This window comes from Arachis stenosperma, chromosome 1 (assembly GCF_014773155.1).
Source record: "Arachis stenosperma cultivar V10309 chromosome 1, arast.V10309.gnm1.PFL2, whole genome shotgun sequence".
Classification (NCBI taxonomy): Eukaryota; Viridiplantae; Streptophyta; class Magnoliopsida; order Fabales; family Fabaceae; genus Arachis; species Arachis stenosperma.
The window spans coordinates 119,184,159-119,207,050 of record NC_080377.1 but is presented as its reverse complement, the minus strand read 5'-3'; the positions used below and the strand labels follow the sequence as shown (position 1 = coordinate 119,207,050).

The window sequence follows — 22,892 nt, the reverse complement described above, 5'->3', positions numbered from 1 at the left end:
ATCCCCACACACATTAGCATAATATCAAAGGTAGAAACTCGTCTGCAGTTGTTTATATATGAAGTTGTTAGTTTTACTGTTTAATGATTTGATATGTTTAACTAAATTGTTATTTAACATCTTTTAATTATCAACTTCACATGAAGACAACTGCATGTCTGCACGTATCAAATAGCTTGCAATTAATGCATTTTTGTACTTAGTGGCATGCCAAGCCACTCAACTATGGAGACAGCATATACCAGAGCTTCGAATTAATTCCTCAGCGAAGTGTTTTCTTGATTCCAAACACTGCAACTTCCTACTTGCTACTTTGCTCTAGTACTCCTTAATTGTTTTTTTTTTGTTCAAATCATATTACATTTACATGACTAATATCTACCAAAAAATTTGTACATCACTAACAATATTTTAAAAAAATTTACACCGATATTCAATTATATATTACCACATCGATAAAAAATAATTAATTTTTAAATTTATTATTTAAAAAATTATTTAAGTACAAAAATCTGAATAGATAATTGTGTAAAATTCTGTATACTTTTAATTCATCAAAACTAAACTAATTTTACAGCCAATATATAAAAAAATTAAAGATCAATTAATTAATTGTACTTTATCCCCTTTTTACAAAAGATGGAGAATGAACAAAGAATTGTTAAATGCGTACTCATGGTTAATAATGCATGATAGACCCCCTTTTTTTTTAATGTATTATAGGTTCTAATGTTGATCTAATCACCCCTCACAAAATTCAGTCCAAAAAGGCTTCTAGTTTTGCTAGTTTTCGTAATTTAATTTTATAAAAGAGTTCTACGTAATTAATTAATTGTATATTGTTACATTAATAAAAATAATTAATTTAAAATTTATACATAAATTTAATTGAATAATTATACAAAATTTTTTACTGTGTATTAAAAATAGATTCTAATTTTCATATCTTGATAAGTATACCACAAAACATGAGCAAAGAGTTAGTTAAAAAATGAAAAGAAAAGAGAAAAGAATGCATGAAGAGAAGTTACTGCATGTGGGAATGTTTGGCGTGAAGGTAAATAAAGAATCTCACGAACACTGAATAAGTGAATAATAAACCTTGGCTTTGCATTTGGGACCCCACCCCACATGAATCAGTAGGCACACCGTTTTCTTTTCTTTTCTTTTGCTTTTCTTTTTTTGGTTGGATTAGGGATGCTGCCATGCATGTGAGATCTCGACAAATCATATAAATATTAAGAGTCCGCATTTTACGTCTAATGTACGTGACGACATTGATTTCTTTTGTTCTTGCATACGTATGCAAATACATACATACATACGCTTGATAATACTCACCGACACAATTTGGAATAGTATTGTGATTCTCTTTTATTTGCTTTCTTCGACTATTCATCAATCATCATTATATATTATGGCCATGATTCCAACAGCATCAACATGATTTCAATACTTGGATCTATATATCCAAATTCCCATGATTCTGTCTGCTGCTTAAAAAAAATAGTACTAGCATTTTTTTTCTTAATTCGGGTGAGGATATATTAGATAATTGGTTTTTAACTACTCATAATTTGTCTACTTGTTCATGAATCATGTTTCATATAGTGGATTGTATCGATGACGTCAAAAGGGAAAATGCTATTAAACTCAAAGGACAGGAGATTATTGAAGCTAAACTGATTACAATGTTGTTGTTTGCATTATGGAGCCTTAATTAACTATATGACATAGTCTCTCGCTCTCCACCTAGAGATTTCAGGTTCGATTGCAACCAATCAAAAAAATCTTAGCTGTTGCTACAACCATAAGTGTGTAGATGTGTTATGTGATACTTAGGATTGAGAATTATCCAATTTATCGAAAAAATAAAAAATAAAAACATATGACAAATACATTTGTTTCATTGTGAAAATAAGACACAATAAAATAGTACCTGATCTAAAATTACTATATTTCCTATGTTAGAAACAAGAGTAACGAAAATTATTACTGATTTTTCACGTAAAATTATCAAGCGTAGATTCTTATCTTCAAACTTCAATCTCATGCCTTCTTAGGTCTCACATTTTACATGAATAATAAAAAAAATCACACATGGTAATCTTGTCATGTGAAAAATAAATGAGAAATTTTTTTGTACACTAAAAAACAAATGTATAAATACACACATTACACAGGATGTTTCTTTTTACTTTTCTTTATCGGTTAAGCATTAAAATGGGAGAAGCAAAAGCTTAAGCCTTCTTTTTTAAGAGTAAGAGGTTGCATAACTACATAAGTCAACTTTTTTTGGGATAGGCATGGATGAATTGGGAAGGTGAAAAAGTGAAAAAGAATAGTAATAATAATAATAGCTTGAAGCACTGCTTTTAATTAATTTAGACAAATGACCTCTTGGTTTTTAATCATTCTTGTTGGTATTATATGAGATGGGAGGAAGAGGGGACCGCAATCCCCACAAGAAGGTATAACGTTGAAGGCACGTGACCTCAGCGCCACCACACCACGTGCCGTTTGATGCTTCATAGTTCAGATGTATGACTTTGTATAAAAATGCTGTGATATCATCCTCAACCCACGTGCCTGCTTATCCAATTATGTTAGCAAAGCTCCACTAATTAATTAATCTGTGCTATCTTCTGTCTCAATTATCACCAAGATCTACACAAGTACCCAAATCAATAATCAAAATACTTAATTAACCAAGTATTGGCTCCATAAAACACTATCTATGGTCAAGTCTGAAAATTGATTCTGCCATCCAACTCCGGCGGGGGCGGATTTTTCTGCTTTTATATCTAATCCTCATTCAGTGCATAGTACACAAACAAGAAGCACCATATATATTAATTATAATTAATAATCGATTATTCTTTCATTGTTCAGGATAACACCAACTTTTCATTAATTAATACTATAAACTTCACATTTTTTCCAAGTCTATACAACTATACATTATAAAGTCAGTCAAGTCTACCACGTGTTGGGGGTTTGCATAATATATTGGCATCTGTCTAGCAAAAGGATGCATTCAACTTGCATGCTTAATAATTTGTAAAGCAATCCTCTAATTTAATGGTGATTTAATTTATCAAATCAACAGTGGGCTTAGTGGCTAGTGAATACTGCAACCTGCTACGTGACACTGAAATATAGGTTGAAAATGCTAATATATAGTTCATCGGTGATAATGTGGACAAATTAAATCAGGCTAGGTAATGAAGCCACTGGCCACCGCAATAGACTCCAATTATTGGCTTGCCAATAATTTAATATTGAAGAATTGATTAACCACTGCATAAATTTTCACCCTCTATAGTCTATATTTTCTCACCTAACTCAAAATTAAATCTTATTTATATGATAATACATGCTATGCCATTACAGATGGAAAAACAGTCTTGCTAGCGGTGGGTGAAGGGCACAAACATGAATAATTTCAGAGCGGAGAGGAAAAAATATACAGTTGCATGGCAAAATAACACAACTCATGCAAACTCTACCGTCTCTGGTGTAGGATATTTATGAACCAAAAATAACTAGAGTATGATGATGATGAGAAAAGAATGTACAACCAAAGTGAGTTGGTCATGAAAAGTTACCTCGCCTTTGCAGTGCTATATGTAGTTCTATCATCTATGCATGTTTTGGTTCTCAACGTCAGAGCTAAAAGTGCTGTGTCACTATACATGCACTCCCCAAAATCATGAAACCATTTTTTCTCCGATCAAATTGCTAGTCATGCTTAGTGTGTTCTGATTGTTGAAGCTAGTGTTACATCCAATTACCGCTCATTGGACGTTGCCGGTCCGGATTGCTGCCGGTATTATCTTTTCTTGTTCACACTTCTTTTTGTCACTGTCTGCTGTTTTCTTCATTTCAAGCTCTAGCTGCTTGCTGTTCTCTTCATGTGCTTTGTTAAACATTCCAGTGAAGTTGAGCAGAGTATTGACAACTGCAGAAGTTTCAAAATTATCACAAGACATAGCAGGCAAAACTAAAAGTGTTGATAATGGAATCAAAGTAAAAAAAATAAAAAACCGAACAAAGAGTTATAACAGAGTAATATATATACATAACTTCTCACCTTGCTCAAAAGGGCACCGTGATGGATCTTCCCCAAAATAAAGAATCAACGTGTCTACATTCCTACCCTGTAAAATATAAATATCCAAGTAAAGCATTGCCTATATATGGTCTAAACTTCAAAGACATACAGATACATCCAGGAAAGCCTACCACGCGAGAATATAGTGAAGCCAATGAACGGACTTCAGCTTCAGCATGAGAGAGGAACCCTTTCAAATTCTAAAAGGAACAAAGAAAGAAATTATAGAATGAGAACGTCAATATTTCTTATGCCCGAGATCAGGAATGATTCGGTTCTTAACATCATATATTGGCATATGTATGCTTATTGACAAAGTGGATTTAACCAACAGATAAGTATGCACATTTTTTATCCTGGTTAGTTTCCACATTTTTTTAAAGCCCATGGTTTGAAACTCTCATATTAGAACAATGATAAACAAGCCTCAGTATCTCAATGATTACCTACACAGAATGGGGACAGAAACTAGAATGCCATTATTCCTTCCTGACAGCACTTGATTACAAACTCAGTAGGCTCTAATTAAGATATGTTTATGCAGAGTTCACAAACAATTATGCATTCATTTTTTGTGGTGGAAATATGAAATCTAAAAAATGAACAACAATATTTTTTTCCCCTCTCTTTACGATGAACTCAAACAAAAGATGAGTTGGTGAATGAACCACATGAAACTGATGAAAAACTTCAGCAGAATTTGAGGTACAATGCCTATATACCTTGCGGAAAGTCTCTGACATCGGACCATCATTTTCAGAGATCGATAATTCCTGCACAACTTTCTCTAATCCTTTGCTTATAGCTTGCATCTCCTCTGCCAGAATTTTCAATTGGATCTGGATCAAAATTTTACAAGTCAGTGGTGATAAATATTCAATTCCCAAAAACATATTCAACTGAATAGCCCTGGGATAAGTGCAGAACCTTTGCTGCTGGCTCTAGGTTAGCAACATCCTTGGAGAAGTCTAAAACTTCTGGTAGTTTATCAGCCAGCACCTATGGTAGTTTCAAACCATCACTCATTAAAGATGCAAAATTCTCAGTACAAGAAAAGCTATTCATTACACTGACTTAGAAGTTCAGAATTTGATTAGGCACACAAGAAACATAATACTTAACAGGAACTAGAAAATATGACAACAATGAATAAGTAACTTTGTCTACCTTGCAAAGATAATGCATGAGAGTCATCTTCTTGTTCCGTGCACGTGTTTCAGTAAGCTTCAGAAGACTATCCAATCTGAATCCAATGGCTGAGCCTAAAAAAACATTGGAGTGTGTGAAAATATCTCAGCTATGAGACTCAACACTAAATGCCAATTATGTCAATATAAGATGACGTCAAACAATGGGATATATCAGTGTACTTTGTTTTAAGTTTCAACTTACCCCTGGCAGTTCCCTGGTTCAAAGCATTGCCCAGGGAAAGTATGGTTTGCATAACTCTCTTAAATTTGACAGAACCTCTGATCTGAAAAAGATAAAGAGGAATGACAAAGAAGCATCCAAAATTTTATTTCTTATTAGAAAAAAAAGGGAAAGTAAATAAAAAATATTTGAGTATAAAAGAAGTTATCATGCCTCATCTGCTGCAGCATTCACAACATTCAGGTTATTTCTAAGGTCAGCAACCTACATAAAAATAACGAGTCATTCAACCTGCAAATTAATTTAAAATTCAATCTTATCAAGGACTCAAGTAATGGGAATTACCTGAGTTTGGAACTGAATTTTGAATGAGAAAACTCTGAGCTTGGATTCTACCCGTGGTACTTGCATCAACTCTAAGAAGAACTGTAATGAGAATGTTATGGAGATGTAAGCCAAATACATTCCAAGTCAAGGTAGAAATGCAGTCTCCACCATTGAAGATAAGAAGTAATATTTGGGACCTTCTAAAGATTGCTTAAATTCAAATATTCGAACATCCTATGTCTACCAATGAGATCCCAAACTATAACCGTACATAAAAAACTCATAAAAGCTTATGTACCTGTTCACACCTCCCTAACTTCTCCTTTTCCCCTGTATAACCCTGTCCAATTGATAAAAGTCGAGTGATTTTGAAAGGAAAGAGGATACTCATTATTTTAAGGAACTTAAGATCAGCATAATTATTGATCATTGTTTACCAACCTTAAGTAATTCCATCTCTTCTTTCGTAGGACAAAACTTTATGATATTCTCAACCTGATCAATGTCTAGTGCTGACTCTTCCAGTGCTAGCACTGAGCTCTATGAACATTCAAAAGAAGCAATGGTTGATGATAACTCTTATCAAAACTTATCATCTAGAATATTCCATATCATGAGCAAGACTAGAAAAAGAAAAGAGCAATGAAGCGTACAATGTTGAACAAGTCCTAGCCATTATTCTTAAATGAGAACATTAATTCCACATACAAAACTTCAACTCATCATAGGGTACATCAATCTTACCATTAATTCATGCAATGGCACCTTCACTTTTGAAAGCATGATTTCACAATTGTATGCTCGCCTATGCTCAATCTGCAAGGAGGGATAACATCAAAATAAATATAAATGATATAGCAAGTTAGTGCCAACTTTATGTTGTGGCCAAATAAAAGATATAGCAGTTATAAAATCACAAATAAGTGCATAACCTATCTCAAACACAGTACCATACAGATTAATGTTCGTTGTTTGAAACACAGCACTCAACAACAGATCTCTCATAATTCCATGATAAGAAAAAGTGCAGGAAATAGCAAAGTAATTCTCTTCAAATCAATTTTGTTTTTATCATTTTTTATACTTTATCTTGTCATCTAAAATTTGGCGTGAATAGCAAGCTGACAGATGACAACTTGTAATGTTAATGTAATATAGTACTGCCATAAATTGATAATCAATTAATAGATAGAGCTCCTAGAAACTATTTGTCGTAGATTTAGTTATCACATTCAGGTATAAACAACTAGATTATTTAGATAACCATAAGCTATATTTGTAGTACTAGTAACCAGAGGTAACCTACCAGCTGCACTTTATCAGATTTAGGCCCAACTGAGCTTTGGGAATTTGATTTCTTGGTTGAACCTGAACTTGGGGCTGCTGCTGAGAAGAGACTCTCAAGCTCTGACATGTCAATCTCTGGGGCTCTACATAAAGATAACAAATGTAGAGGCACATGACACACTAGAATAATAGGAAGACTATTGGTCATAAAAATGAACACTATGGCCAAATCAACATTACTTGGAAGCTTCACCCGATTTCTGTGTCTCAGCCCACAAACTTCCTTGCACCGCCCTAGATAGTTTCAACCAGTGCAATGGCTTCAGCTTTTTGCCATTATTCTTTGAACTAATAGTACGTGACAGAATCCGTCCCTTTGAGCCGGATCCATCCGAAAGAGACCCTGGAAAACCATTGCTTGGGTTTGAACCTCCTTTGCCAAAGGGAGCAGGAGGTGGTGGAGCAGCTGGTGCAGAAGGAGGTCGTGGAGCAGTTGGTGCAGAAGGAGGTGGAGGGGCAGCTGGTGCAGAAGGAGGTGGAGGAGCAGCTGGGACAGAAGGATTGGGCTTATTGGAGGGAAATGATGCAGATGGTGGCAGTGGCGGCGGCGGCGGCGGTGGTGCTGCTGATGGTGTACTAGGAGCTTCAGCTTTGACAGAGAGACAAGGAGGTGGTGGCGGTGGTGGAGGGGATTTAGCTCTAACCTGTGAATCATCCTTTGCAGGAGGTGGAGGAGGAGGAGGAGGAGGGTGTCTAGCTTTTATCTGTGGCTCTTCCTCTAAAGCAGGTGATGGTGGAGGAGGGGTTCCTTCTATAACATGTAGATCATTCTTTGAAGGATGTGGCGGAGGTGGAGGAGGTCTAACTATAGCTGGTTTATGATCCTTTGGAGGAGGAGTAGGAGGAAGAGGGGGTGGAGGCGGTGAGGATGACTCGAGTCTTGTTTTTACAGGTGGAATCTCCTTCAACGGTGTTCTGGGAGAAAGTGCAGGGGGTGGCTGAACTGAAGTAATAACTGAATTTGAAGCCAGGGTGATGGAATCAGTTGGTGAGTTACTACAAGAGGTAGGTGACGATTGACTCTCAGGTGCAAACCTAGAAATAGGTGACAGACTTCTATCTTGTAATTGGGCTTCAGTTTCATCAATAACAAGTTGATGACTGACTTCTGTATGGGGAAGAGAATCATGAAGTGTTTTGCCTAATCTAGTTCGGGCAGGCCGTAAAGGAGGTGTTTCTGGGGAAAGAGAAGCTTCCATAGAACCAGGCAAATAAGAAATATCAGATGCCTTTGGAGTAGCATCAACTTTGCTGGCCATGTCACCTTTTTTACTCTTCTCATTTTCCGGGGATTGCTTACTCATTTTCCCCTGAGGCATTGTGCCCATTTCTCCATGCTGATCAGAAACTGTATCCAACTTGTCGTTAATGATAGCCGAAGCAGTCATCTGTTGGAGAACATTTAGTGCAGCATCTGCATTGGGGTCCAACCAGTCCACATAGTTAAAAATCTCTTGAACCTTAGCAAATGCTTCCACTGGCAGTCCTTCCTTCTCCTCGAAGCATGAGGTGCGATCCACCATAACAGCTGCAGCAGCATCCATTTCTGAGAAAAGGATCTTCATCCAAATAAACCAAAGAATAAATTTGAAAGTTAGGTATTTCTAAGCTATGTAGCCATGATAACAGACGGTTATATATGTGAAAAAGAAAAAAGAAGATATACCTCAGCTCTGAAATCCTTTGGAAAGTGATCTTTACCATCCCATAAAATGTCAACTTCATCCCGGTTAAGCATCATAATATTAGATCTAACAAAAGCAGTGTTGAACATTACTCGGAACATCATCATTTCTTGCTCCATATCAGTGTTCAAGTTAGTGCTCTCAACCACAACATCACCTTGAATATGGCAACTGATATCAATCTTAATTAGTTCACTCTCTCCCTGCAGCACAGTTAGCAAGGAGTTCCAAAATAATTACACATCTACGATCAGATTCCATATGCATCTAGATTGAGTAATAAAAGTGTTAGGGGCACAATATTTTCTAGAACAACAAACATATCATTGTATCAATTCAAATTTCATAGAATGGGCCCCTCTCGAACTAATCCAGGATTTTGTAAGACTGAAAATAGTAGTCATGTTGAAACTTGACCAAAATTTGTTCATGTTAAACCTAGTAAATATGAACTTATATTCACTTCCTTATTTTGTCATATTTCTTCCTCTTATTCCTTTTAGAATTTTGGGATATTGATGCAACAGTCTCTTGTATCAAAGACTACGACCCACCTAAATGAAGCTTGCTTATTCATCAAATAACTTTTTTGCAAAGTATCACTATTGAGAAACTTACCAGTGGAAAGAATTGCTGGAAATGCTAACTATTACCAACTTTAAAGTTAAGACTACATTGGGCAAATAGAGTGCTCAAATATGAAATGAGTCCTCTACTTTTCAAAAAAGAGGACCCAGGAGCAAACAGAGCAACAAATCCATATGAAAGCCTAGGGGTTAGTTAATTTCACCTGCTTGTAACACCGGATATTCTTGCTTCTCTTGGGCGTTGAGTACAACATTTTCGGATTCTTGTCTCCACTAAAAGGGTCCTGCCCATAAATTCTAAACAAGGGATGGCAGCCTCCTTCTCCATCGAAATTTGGGATGAATCTAAGGATGATGCAGTCCAACATGAGCGCCCTGTCCAACGGTGGCCAATCTATGGCCACATTCCTTCTTGAAACATACTGCAGATACCTCAGCTGCGAAGGGATCGGATTCAAGGGTGTCAGCAAATGTAAAAGCTCGCGGGGAGACTGCTTATACACCATATCCAAAGTCCGTTGCTCCCCGGTATAAAGCTTCCGAAAAATCAACAATGCAGCTAGCATGAAGGCCAAAACAGGCCAACCTCCGCGCTCACAATGCATTAACAACACATTGTGCTGCCCAAGAGAGAGCCAACTCTCACCAGACCTTAAGAAATGGTGAATAAGCTCCATCTTGAGCACAGGGCAACCCTCGTAGTGCCGCGGATAGTCCATAATAGTAATGTCATACTCAGATAATATGTCTGCCATAACGCTTTTGGTGTCTTCCTCTCTGAAATTGAAAACAAGAATTGAAGCATCTTGCAAGTTCTCCCTAAGATGACCAACTATACCATCAATGTAAACTTTGTAATTCTCTTCGCTCCAAGCATCAGTGGTGAAGCAGCAATCAAATACTACATTAATCAATTAATTGGTTAAGAAACCAACAATTCCATTTCTACAAAACCTAAGGTTCCTGGAATTAATCTACCTTACGCAATTACAAACATTTTAAATAAAAATAAAGAGAGAAAGAGAGCGACAAGGTTACCATAGACTCGTTCACAGATCTCGAGAAGGCCATCGGGGGGTTTTCGAAAGAACAATTTTCGGAGCATAGCCATGTCTCTGAGAACAAGCTTCTTCGGGTTCAGCAAAAACGGAAACTCTCATTCAGCGCGCACATAAACCGTGTTATCTTTTCCCTTACGCTTAATCGCTGAGAAGCGGTTTCGTTAATGAGAGAATGAAAATCGAAAAGTGAGTGAGTCTGTGAAATGCTTTTGATCTCTCTTTCTCTTGTTTTGTTTTCAGTGAGAAACCGATGAGGAAGAAGAAGAAGAGAAGATTGTGTTTTAAAAATAAAATAAAATAAAAGAGAGAGAATTGTGACGTGGCTCCGTTCAGTTTTTTATTGTTTTGTTTTTAGCTGAATTATGTGACTAGCTGTGGTTACTAACCGACTCACAGTGACCGGTCGCTTACGTGGAGCTTCTTGCAGGTGACACGTGTCATATTGTGCCCGCGACGGGTAATTTTGGTGCGAAATAGATAAATTACACTTGTGACTTTTTCATGCAGCGTTGGATTAGGGTGAGTTCTAGTCTGGGGCTGGCAGAATGAGCCTTTCCATGAGGCTGGTACGGAGTGGATTGTTGTCCACTGTTAGGGTGCTACACGTGTAAAGGTATGTGTATTATTCTATGACTTTGTAACCGAACAAAGACAATTCCGGTGTTGTATAGAAATTAGGTGAATTCTATGGTTTAGACAAAAAAAATTTTCTACACATATATTAATGTGTTGTCCAAGTATATTAATGACAAGTGTCTAGAGTGAGAAAATTTCAAAGACAATTTCTGAACTATTTCAGTAAGCTACAGTATATTGTTCCCTTATGCATGTGCTCAGCTTAATTTGTAAAGTTGATTGAATTAGATTTGATTAGTACTAATGTGACATGAGAATGGGCCTTGGTTAAAAATGATTGTTTTTGTTTTTCATAGAATTTTGTAAATTATGGATTGGGCCAGTTAAGTTTATTTGAGCATTTAGTATTTTTTTTACAAGAATGAGGCTTTGTTTATAAATATTATTGATTGGGTATTAATTTTTTTTTTTGGATTATGAGACATATAGGTAATGGATCTTGACTTTAGTCCAAAAAAGAATACAAAAAAAAGTGACATAAAAAAGAAAAGTTAAAACCAAAAAAAAAAAATAAAAAAACATATTTGACGATAATTTATGAGTAGTTCTTAGTATATGGTGTTAATGTATAATAATAATAACAGTAATTGGTATAATAATTAATTCACGCTATATGGTTGTTTATTTTTATAACAATAAATATTAATAAAATTAAAAAGTTAACGATACTTTTTAAAAGGAATAAAAATAATATTGATAGACATAGTAAATTCATAATAATGTTAGAAGTTAATAATAATACCAGAATAATATAACAAAAATAATAATAACTATGGTAAATTGTCCACAACTATTACTTTTATTATTAGTCAAATATATAAGGTTTATGAATTATAGTTTAATGTAGAATTTAGAGTATAGAATTGAGGATTTATACAGTTTATAGGGTTAGGATATACATGTTATGATTTAGAGTGCATGGTCTAAGTGGTTGAATTTTAATATTTAGGGGTTAAAGTATATAATTTAGAGTTATTTGACAATAAAATAAAATTAACGGTATATAATAGGATATGATATGAATCGAGTATTTAGAGTTAAAAATTTATTATTTATAGTTTAAGATTTAACAGTTAATCTTTATGCTGTATATTTTATTATTTATGGCGTATGATTTAGTGTTTAAATTTTAGGCTTGAGTTTTGGAAGTTTAATTAGAGGTTGATGATGAAGAGTAATTCATTTAACATTTAGGTTATAGTAATGTTAAGGGTTATAGATTAAGATTTAGAGTATAAGTCTAGGAATAAAGGTCTAGGATTTAGGGTGAAGGATTTAGGGTTTTGGTTTTAGTAGTTAGTGTTAAAAGGTAAATGGCGTGGTTTTAAAATTTTGGACGTAAGATTTAACATTAATAGGCATGTGCTATTGGGTTTATACGTTAATGTTTAGAGTTGATAGTTTAGGATTTAGTGTTTGGGGTTGAGTAATGACGGTTTAAGATTTAGGGTTTGAGATTTACGGTTTAAAGTTTATAGATTTAGACTTCAGTGTGTAGTGCCGAGTGATAAGATTTTAGGGTTTAAGGGTTTAAGAGGTTGAGTGTAGCACTGAAAATTGTGCTTTGATGTCAAGAGTTAGGGTTTATAGTACAATAGTGAATTTGGTGCCTCTTCTTATTATTTAGGGTTTATAGTACAATAGTAAATTTGGTGCCTCTTTTTATTATTTAGGGTTTTGAATTTAGAAATAAAATCACGTTAATACTTTCATTTATATTATATGTAACTTAAAGTATGTATTATTTAAATAAAAAAATAGTAGTAATAAATTTATTCTTATGATAAGTTAAAGGGCAAGTTACTTAATTAAATTGGTTGAAATTGAAAATTACTAAAATAAAAATTTTGTAATACTGCAGACGAATTTGCAACATTTACATATCTATAGAAGTCGCTATAGGATGTAGTGGTTTCAAGTTGGAAAGTAAACCGATACATCCTATAACAATTTATATGTAATTGCATAATAGTGATAACTTCTCGCAGTTTTTTTTATAATTCATGTTCTTTAAAAAATACTACATCCTCTAGCAATTTCTAGTTAGCATTCAATCTCACATCGATTGCTACACTTTAAATTTGAAACCACTACACCGTCTAATGATTTCTATAGATATGTAAATATTAAAAATACGTCTACAATGTTAAAAACTTATATTCTGATAATTTTAGATTCCAAACAATTCAATTAAGTAACTTATCCGAAAATAAAGTATTAATATTCTTATTTAATTATTTTTTGTTGTATTTTATATAACGTATGTAACACCCTCACTATTAGAAGTCACGCTTCCAGCTGCGCTACTCTGATAGCAAGGAGTATTACGACTACTTTACATACTAAATACTAAAATAGGAGCCTGTGACTCGACACTGTATCACTGATTTCCTTGAAAACCGGAAATAAACACTATATCTTAATAAAAATACAAACAGGCATAGATTCATATACAAGACTCCTTACATAATAACTCATAATATAATATACATATAAAACATACAATTCCTATCCCTCTTACAAATTTGTAATAACAAAGACGAGGGAATAAAATAATCTAATTAATACAACAACATATCAACCAAACGCAGTATAACTCTTCTTAACGCTTCTTCATCCGGTTCTTGAAAAGGTAAAGCTGTAGGGGGTGAGAACCTAACCACACGGTCTCACCACGAAGTTTCAAAGTTGTCATAAGAAGATATTCAATAAGAAAACTGTTTTCAGATTCTGTGATTATCACTGTCTTAAAAACACTTCTAAAATCCAATAGCTAATCGTTTAAAACCTTTTCAAAGAGGCAGTATTTAACATTTTCAGAAATTCAAAGTCTTTTCTTTCTCATAAGCAAATCTCAATCAGAAACCAACCACACAATCAAACAGCACAGTCATTAATTCAGTGTAACAACCCTGATTTTCGAGTATGCGAGATCTTTTCTGAAGGTATGAATTTCTCCGGAAGATCAGTAAAGGGAACACCTCTGTTATATCATCAAGCATCTCAATCCTCATTATCATTATGTCATCCTTAAGCTAGAACCTCCTCTGAGGCAAGCTCGATCGCGAAGAACCTAGTTTTGAACCGTATCGGTTGGTAGTTTTGATTTTGACTTTCGTAAATAGTCTCTGTTTGATGAACCGGACTCGATTCATGAGAGGAGAGAGAATAGTATAATATTATCATTATATTAGTATTATAAAATGCTTGAATGATATTATAAGGTTACCTGGTCTATTTTGTTAAAAACAGAAAATCGGTTTAACCGGATTTACGGTTTACTGGTGCAGCTTAGCACCAGCACTCTCTGATGACTTTAGCAATGCTAAGGCCTCATTATACATGTTCTATTATCATATTAAATATGTTACTAGTGTCATTTATGCTAGTAGCTCAGAAAATAATTTTTAGAGATATTTTACAAGTGTTCCGATACACTTAGTTTTAGTTGTTATACACCTGAGATATTTTAATATTATTTTAACCCACCTCCAAGCCAACCAATCACAACTCACCCTACAAATTTGAAGATGGGGTTCAATTTGTGTTAAAATCATGTAGAAAAGATGGGGTTTTAGTGGCTGCTAATTTGTTATGAATTATGGTAAAAATCGTTTGCTGAAAAGACTGAAAAACGGGTAAAAACAGAGAAAGAATTTGAAGAATTTACGAAGAACACGAAGAACACTTTGAGTGTGGTGAAGAACAATGAAGAACACCTTTTTGATTCATAAAAGGGCAAGGAAGTAATTAATTTGGTGTTTGGGGGATTATTTGGTAATTTTTGAAAGTTAGGATGGTTAAAGTAGAAATATTAAAAGTTATGGGAGTAAAAAGTTAATTTTAAAGGTTAAAAGGTAAAGGCAAGGTAATTTTCGAAAATTTAATAATAAAATAATAAATAATAATAAAATATTACATAATAATATTTAATTAAAAATAATATTTTAATAATAATAATAAAATAATGCGAAAAAGGCAATTTTCTGTAAAAGCTTTAGAAAGACAACTTTAAGTGCAGAATCTCATAATTACTTTCATAAAACACTTAGGGAGTGGTAAGAACATATTAGTGAGGCAAAGATAAAAGAAAGATAAAAAGTTGAAGAAAAGATAAAATTAAAGAAAAGTCTGTAAGGTTTTAATAACAGAAAAACAGACAGAGACTAGTGAACGAACTAGGGCAACTTAGTTAGTACTTGAGTTGCGACTAGTGTTAGGTATAATATGAAAAGTTAAACTGTTTCAGAGCAGAGTAGAGAAACACAGAGAACAGAGTAATCAGAGTAAAGTAAAGAGATAAAAGAGAAAAAGAGTTATTTTAATAATTTATATAATACATATAATGTTTAAATATGCATCTCTGTTATTGTAATATACTAGTGTATGTCTCTGTGTACTCTATAGAATAATTAATAAAAATATATAAATTTTTTAGAAGATTAAAATAAAAAATATATATAATTATTATTATAAAGGGTTAAATACAATTTTGGTTCTTAACGTAAAAGTCGAAAATGTATTTCGTTGTCGACTTTTTTTTTGTTACAAAATGATCTGGAAGGTTTAACTTAGTTTTAAAATCGTCATTTTTACGAAATTTTTTATTTTTATTACCAAATTACTCCTAACTAAAAGAATATAAAATTAAAAAAAGGAAAAAAAAAAGGAAAGCAGGGTTGGGGATGGGATTCGGGGAAAGTCGCTCATTGGATGGCGGGGAGTGTTGTTTCTAGGGGAGAGGGGGAAGGCGGAAGGGAACATCCACGCCACCCCCGCTTGACATGTAAAAAAGTTATTCATAATCAAGATAGTCCCTAAAAGTTCAGACGTAAGTCTTTTCATCCTTAAAATTTAAAAAATTAGTCAAATTAGTCGTTATATATTTTTAAATTTTTTCATAATATTAAATTTAAAATATTTTTTCATAGTACTAATTTGAATATTATTTTTAGACCTTAATAAACAAAATTCTCTTTATATAAAATAATTAAAAGAATTAAATTATTATAAAGTTATTTTGTCATTTATATTTTAAAATTTTATGTATTTAAATTGTAATTTTTTTATAGTGGAATTTTTTTATTTAAATGAATTTATGAAACTATTGTTGATTATATATTCAAAAATTTAATTTTTAAATTTGACTAAATAATATAGTAGTTTTTTTTAATTTAAATATTTTAATTTTTAAAAAGATCTTTCAACAAATTAAAAGATTTAAATTTTAAGATAACTACTATATTAGTTAGTGAGATTTAAAAAATTAAATTTTGAGTATATAATTAACAATAATTTGATAAATTCGTTTAAATAAAAAAATTATTATAAAAAATTTACAATTCGAAAAGGTAAAATTTTAAAATATATGTGAAATAACTGTATAATAATTTAATTATTTTTATTATTTTATGTAAAAAAATTGTTTATTAAGGTCTAAAAATAATATTCAAATTAGTACTAACAAAAAATTTTCGATTTAATATTATGAAGACAACATAAAAAAAATCATATAAGGACTAATTTGGCTCATTTTTAAAATTTTAAGGATGAAAATGAGTTACGTCTGAACTTTCAGGGACTATTTTGATTATGAATAACCTTTTTACATGTTAAGTGACACGTGGCGTCCTAATTTTTAAATAATGTGCTATTTTAAAATTGTCTAGCTTCTCTATTATTTAAAACTGCACTTCTTTTTTATTATAGGAAATGTTCTACTTTTAAGAGTTTTGTTTAATTTAAATTATTAATATTTTTTATTATTTTTACAACTTATATTTTTATATTTATAAATACACATCTCGTTTACACCAAATTTGTATGTATTTTATTTACACTATAAATATAATGTTTATGAAATTTGAAAAAAGATATATATCTCATTTACTCTGATTAAATAAATTATTTTGTAATAATTTTAAAAAATATTTATTTCAATAAATTAAAGATTTATTTAATTTATTTAAATAGAAAATCTTATGATTCACATGTTGGTTGGGTGAGATTGTTACTGTGAAAATGCCAGATGTATATTATAGGGTTGATGTGGGTGGGACAGTAGAGTTTAGTTCACAAGGGTCACAAAGAGTAGGTATGACATGATTTGATGGCAGATATTTTTTTTTGAGTTTACAGTAAGCATGCTGCAGCGTTAAAATTGACCGATTGATCAACAAGTATGAATATTCAAAATTTCATTATATTTAAAAGTTATATATATATATATCTGGATTATTTATTTTATTAATCTACGATTATATTCAAGTTCATAATTTGTTGAAAAAATTATATACGTGTTGTTAAGATATACATATAGATATTTTATTCATATACGTATATTTTTTATGTATGTATATGTCGCTGTCTATATATATAGATAAGTTAAAAATAAGATCAAATGAAATCGTTAATTTAAATAATGATAACCTAGATTTGAAATTTACAGTTTTATAATTTTGGAATATTAAAGTATTTAAATAAAATTAGATAAAAGCAAAAAAATAAAAATGAATTCAACAACCGAAGAATATTATTTTGCCAAAACACACACACATATATATATATATATATATATATATATATATATATAAATTTTAACTTTATAATTAAAAAAATATTTAAATTGCTAATTTAAAAGCGTAAATCTCAAACATATTACAGATTTTAGTTAACATAATATTTAATAAATTTAAATTAAAAGTTCCTATTAATATGTATGTTGAGATGCATGCACAATCTAAATTTTTATTTGTATAAAAAATGGAATATAATACGATCTTAATTAGGCTTATATATAAAAGCGTATCGTAAAAAGTATAATCGTATGTATATAGTTACATGAAGTTGTATTATCCGAAAATAATAAAGTTGTATTATAGAAAATAAAAAAATAGGATAGTCATCAGTCCATGTGTGTCATAGACTCATAGGTCTTTAGTGGGGTTTTGATTTTTTAAATATAAAATAACCCACATCGATTGAGATTCACTAAGTGGGAGAGTGCTTCTCATGTTGGTTGGATTTTCGAAGAGTCTTCGTTGCCGTTCTGGAACTTGCAGTGACTTCCATGGAGAATGGAAGGTATAGGTTTTATGCCGTCAAAAAGGGACGAATTCCAGGAATTTACCTGCCATGGGAGGAATGCAGCGCACAAGTAAACGGGTTTAAAAAGAACGAATACAAGGGGTTTCATGTTCGTGCAGAGGCTAAAGAATATATGCGCCGCGGAGGTTGCTTCTATGGAGGTGGAGGGAACGCGTTTGGAGGTGGTGGGTGTTCCCAACATCTACCTCTGGCTTCTGTATATGCAAGCCCTTCTTCTCAAAAAGTGCAATACTTGAGCCATTCTCCTAGCAGTGTTTTCGTTGGTGGTGGTAGTCATGGCACATCCGCATCGTCAGGTAGTTTTTTTCTTCTTTACATAACAGTTATAATGTTTTTCTTGGCCGTTGTACAATTTCAAGTGGAACTTTTTCTTCGTAGGCGGAGAAGTGGTCTCCGAGACCCAAGATCCTGGATTTTTGTATGTGGAGGACTTTGAACTAATGCTCATGCGAGCTTGTTCGACTCTTGCAATTGGAGCTCCAATCTTCGTGCCTCAAGACAGCAAGTCGTCAGAGGGTGTGTGATGTTTCGATTCATTGTTTTCCTTCCAAGCAATGCAAGAGGATTACAACTTGTGGCATATGGCCCAGAGTCTGAAGAGGAAAAGGTGGCTACGCAAGAAGTTTCTTTCGCCATGCTGGAGAAATTGGTCGATGCTAGTGGAAAGAGCATTTGTGACTATAATTATCGAGTCCTCGGTCGTATGCAACACCAGATGAAGGATGAGATGCCACAGTCGATGTTTGAGCGAATTCGGATGCTTGAGGAGGAGAACGCTGAACTGAGGCACCAGGTCAAAATGATTGAGGAAATGTTGGGTGATTAAGGGTGAAGGTGATTAATGCGTGGTTTGCTTAGGAAGGTATGTGGTGTATCGGTGCTTCGTTGTATATGAATTTTGTGTTTTGTTTTGTGTGTGGGATGTAGGATGGTGTTTGTAGTTTACGGCAGTCACAAGTTAGAAGAACTCACTGGAAAGAAATCTCAGTTTATATGCCCAGTATGGATTATAGTTCATAAAGCATGTAGTTATATTTGTCATTGCCTTTAACGAAGTTTTCGATTTAAATTACAATCTGGTGTGTCTTATGTGAATGATGTAGTCCCATAACCATAGTGTACTTATATTTGAGTCTTTTTTAGAATACGCATCATGTACAAGATTAAATTTAAATGGCTTATTAATATAAGGGTTTAAAAAATTGAACGATTTATGTGATGAAGTGGATGAACGATTTTGTCATTGATTTATGTGATGAGGTGGATGAATGATTATCACTAATATGCATTGAGTAATCTAAAATGGTGTATCTTTTTTAGGTAGGCATTGACCACCTTTAATATTTAAATGATGGAGGATACAGTGTCTTTCTAACAGATTTTATTTTAGTAACGTTTATGTTCCGAATCAATTTTTATTCATGTACAGTTTAATAATTAATTTTGGGCATTAACTTATGGTAAATGTAGTACTTCTGATAGAAATTGTTGGTCTTTTTCAACGGCTACCTAATCGGCGCTGCATTTTTGTAGGGTCAAGTCTGCAATGTTGCTGTCCTTTCATTGGTGCAGATATCGAAGCGCGCCTCTGAAGCTTCTTCACATCAGGGATGGCTTCCCCGGTAAGATTTGTGGAATATAGCAAAACATAAAATTTGTATTTACGACTCACTAGCATAAGAGGTCACTTTATGATGTGGGTTGGTATTTCCTTCTGCCTTCCCATTCCTTTTGCTGAATGCATGTGGGCCCACCCAATACATAAACATGTTTCGATGTCTTTTGATTTTTGTGGGGGTATTTTATATCCAAGTGTTTGATCCACAATCCTTCACTTGTAGTTTTCTTTGGCGCCAGTACCCATCGCCTAAAGGTTGGTAAACATGGATCCAAACAAAGAAGGTGATCAAGGAGGAAATGGGAAGCTCCCATCGGTGGATGAGTCGGTTGTGGAGAACGCCAACGTGAGCAGGTCCATTCTGGAGTCCCAAGCACAACAAATCAACAAACTGATGGCCATTGTTGGTGGCCATACAACAATATTAGAGATGTTGTGCGCCTCCCATGCTGAGAGGAAGAAAACTCGGTCATTCCATGATGAGGCAAAGACATTGGATCCACAGGTGCACCATTTTGGAAAGAAACAGCAGAAAAAGCAGGGCTCCTCCACTAAGGCTAACTGGAACGTCCATGCATTATTGCATGTTGACAAGGTTAGAAAAGGCAAGACCAGTGGCATAAAAAATGCTGGTAGAAGAAGGAGTTCTAGGCTGGAACAACCTTTGAAGGTGAACCTCCTTTGATGGTTTTAGTAGTGTTTCTCCAATTTTTTTTCTATGTATAATGCTGGTGACGATAGGCTTCCTAACATCTATGCATGTCATTTTGCTTTACCTACTTCACGACAGAGGAAGTTAGATTATGATTCAGGTGAGGGGTCGCATAAGCCCTTTGTTGAAGGCCCTGGTGCTGCTGAGGATGGATCCCCGTTCTCAACTAGACTTGCTCATTGGAAGTATATGGATTCTGGGGAGCTACCTGAGGTATTAACACTTCCTGTAAAGTATGTTAACATGCATGTTGTCACATCCTCGTAGTGGGTTATGTGGTTATTGTGTAACTATTTTATTTTACTGCAACAGTTCTTCCAAGTCGTGTTTCGGCCACCACAAGGGAATCGATTTGGGGCTACCGAAATGGCGGTTGCTGCATATATATTTGCTGTTGACTTGGATCAGAGGTGAGTTCCATGGAACCGCAAATGGAATTATCATTTCTCTTACGCGCTGCATATGTCCTTGTTGTTCAATAAAATTGCCATCTTTTGGGCTTGTTGTCTTGGCTCGAAATTATTTAGGCCTTTTGGGAGCTTTATGGTTTGGAAGTTTTTTTTTCTTCATGGGTCTACATGATCCATTATGGAGTTCTTTCAGGTGTGACAACGTACATGTCCAAGACTTAAAAATAAACAAGGTTTAACGGTACTGTTTACATTGCCTACTGATTTTTTTTTAAATTAATATCTTGGGCCTCCACAAAACATTATCTCGGGCCGAGGGTTTTATGTCTTGCTTGTGCATGATGTTGGCATTGTGTTGTTTCGTATTATCTTTCTTACCTTTTTAGACATGCACTTGCAGAAACTACATGCTTTGTTATATCTTCTAATTGCGCAACTTCTGTGCAAATTTGAATTAATATGTTCCTTTTTTTGGTGTGTGTAACGTTTGCTGCGCCGTGTCCTCGCCAAAGAGAGATTTTGTTCCCAGAGGAGCATTGCCAAGGAGATCGATGTGCCCTTTGGACTCTTAGACCACAACACGAGTTAGTGGACGACGTCAGTTCCTTTGATTCGCATTTCCATTGTCCTCTCTTTTTCATTATTTTCCTTGTATTTTGTTATCTTCAAACTAGGGCTTACCCTTTCATCCCCTTTAATCGTAGATCCTTAACCTACTGGTGAGAATGCTGACTGTGGAGCGCGGTGATGAGTCAGCATGGTGGCTACCCACAACATTTGCGGTAAGGCATGCTATTCCTGACAAACATTTTCCATGCACTGCAATTACTTTCTTTATGGAGTTAATCGTATCAGGTGTATAACATTTTGGTCTAATTATTGCTTCAGCAACTGGCCCTTAACCCAACAACATACTGCAAGGACACACTAGAGTTCATACGAACTCGTTACATGATTAAGAAAGCTGACAAAATAAAAAAGGCTAGTCGAACTGAGAACTCCATATTGTTCTGTACCCTTGTATATGTATTATTCACTAACAAAGGGTCTACAATGTTCCTCCTACCATGTAGATTTACATCCCCCTCAATAAGGATAGGCATTGGTTTCTCATGATCGTTGACCTCGACTCGGGAGACCTTATCTACCTGGACTCTGCGAAGGACCCAGATGATCGGGCGCACAGAGTTCAGATGATGACATACGTTGTACGGTGCAAAATTTTTATCCCTTATGGACTATTCTATTCTTGGCGTGACGTCCAATGTCATGTATTCTCACATTGGGAAGTGGATGCAGGCTTTCTTCTTGGAGACAATGCTGACGGACAAGAGGTTTTATGAAAACCAAGCAAGTATCCCACCGCTGGTGTCGCGGTTCAATCTGAGAGAACCTCTCGTCACACAACAAAAGGACAACTCGTAAGTTCTATTTGAAACATAATTTATTTTCATCAACTTCGAAGAATACTTCATGGACACAAACTAATTTGTATTTTAAATTACTTTGGGTCTTCTTTTAACCAAAATGCAGAAAAGATTGCGGAGTCTTTGTAGCCCAATGGATGCAACTTTCCCATCTGTGGAGCACGTATGATATTCAAGTGAGCACTACACATTCATGGGAGAAAATAGCAACTATGACACCTTTGATAGTCAATTTTCATACTTTGTTGTTTGATATGGTCACCAATGGTTTGCTCACTAATTTAGGGTGTCACTGACCTTACCCGAATGAGTCTAGCACTAGACATTTTCTTCTCAAAAGCCAACAAAAAGAGGGACGAAGTGGTGAAACTTGCTATTGATTATTGGGACAAGCATGATCAAAAATCCAGCACCACGAGAACGAAGTCGGCAAAGGAATCTGTCGCCGAAGTTGTTTCACTGGCCACCAGCAGCAGCCAAAGCATCACCA

General features: G+C 34.2%; 1 protein-coding gene across 4 annotated transcripts; it reads right to left on the bottom strand.

Annotated features, from left to right (window-relative positions):
- Positions 1-2,066: 2,066 nt before the first annotated feature.
- LOC130973458 (formin-like protein 13) lies at positions 2,067-10,742 on the bottom strand. Of its 4 annotated transcripts, none has more exons than XR_009084149.1 (18): positions 10,470-10,545; positions 9,635-10,208; positions 8,826-9,047; positions 7,340-8,718; positions 7,119-7,242; positions 6,557-6,628; positions 6,254-6,352; positions 6,111-6,152; positions 5,831-5,911; positions 5,699-5,749; positions 5,507-5,588; positions 5,282-5,376; positions 5,042-5,113; positions 4,837-4,953; positions 4,246-4,314; positions 4,094-4,160; positions 3,609-3,961; positions 2,067-2,667 (listed from the first exon to the last, which is right to left on the bottom strand). XR_009084149.1 is itself a non-coding variant. In XM_057898002.1 (17 exons), exons 1-17 carry the CDS (start codon positions 10,540-10,542, stop codon positions 3,798-3,800), a joined length of 3,507 nt encoding a protein of 1,168 aa, XP_057753985.1. In that variant the 5' UTR covers positions 10,543-10,742; the 3' UTR covers positions 2,706-3,797. The 4 variants fall into 4 exon arrangements, 1 of the variants encoding a protein (XP_057753985.1); XR_009084142.1 differs by having other exon boundaries at positions 2,069-2,667; positions 9,635-10,332; positions 10,470-10,742; XR_009084146.1 differs by having other exon boundaries at positions 2,069-2,589; positions 9,635-10,332; positions 10,470-10,742.
- Between the last annotated feature and the right edge of the window lie 12,150 nt (positions 10,743-22,892).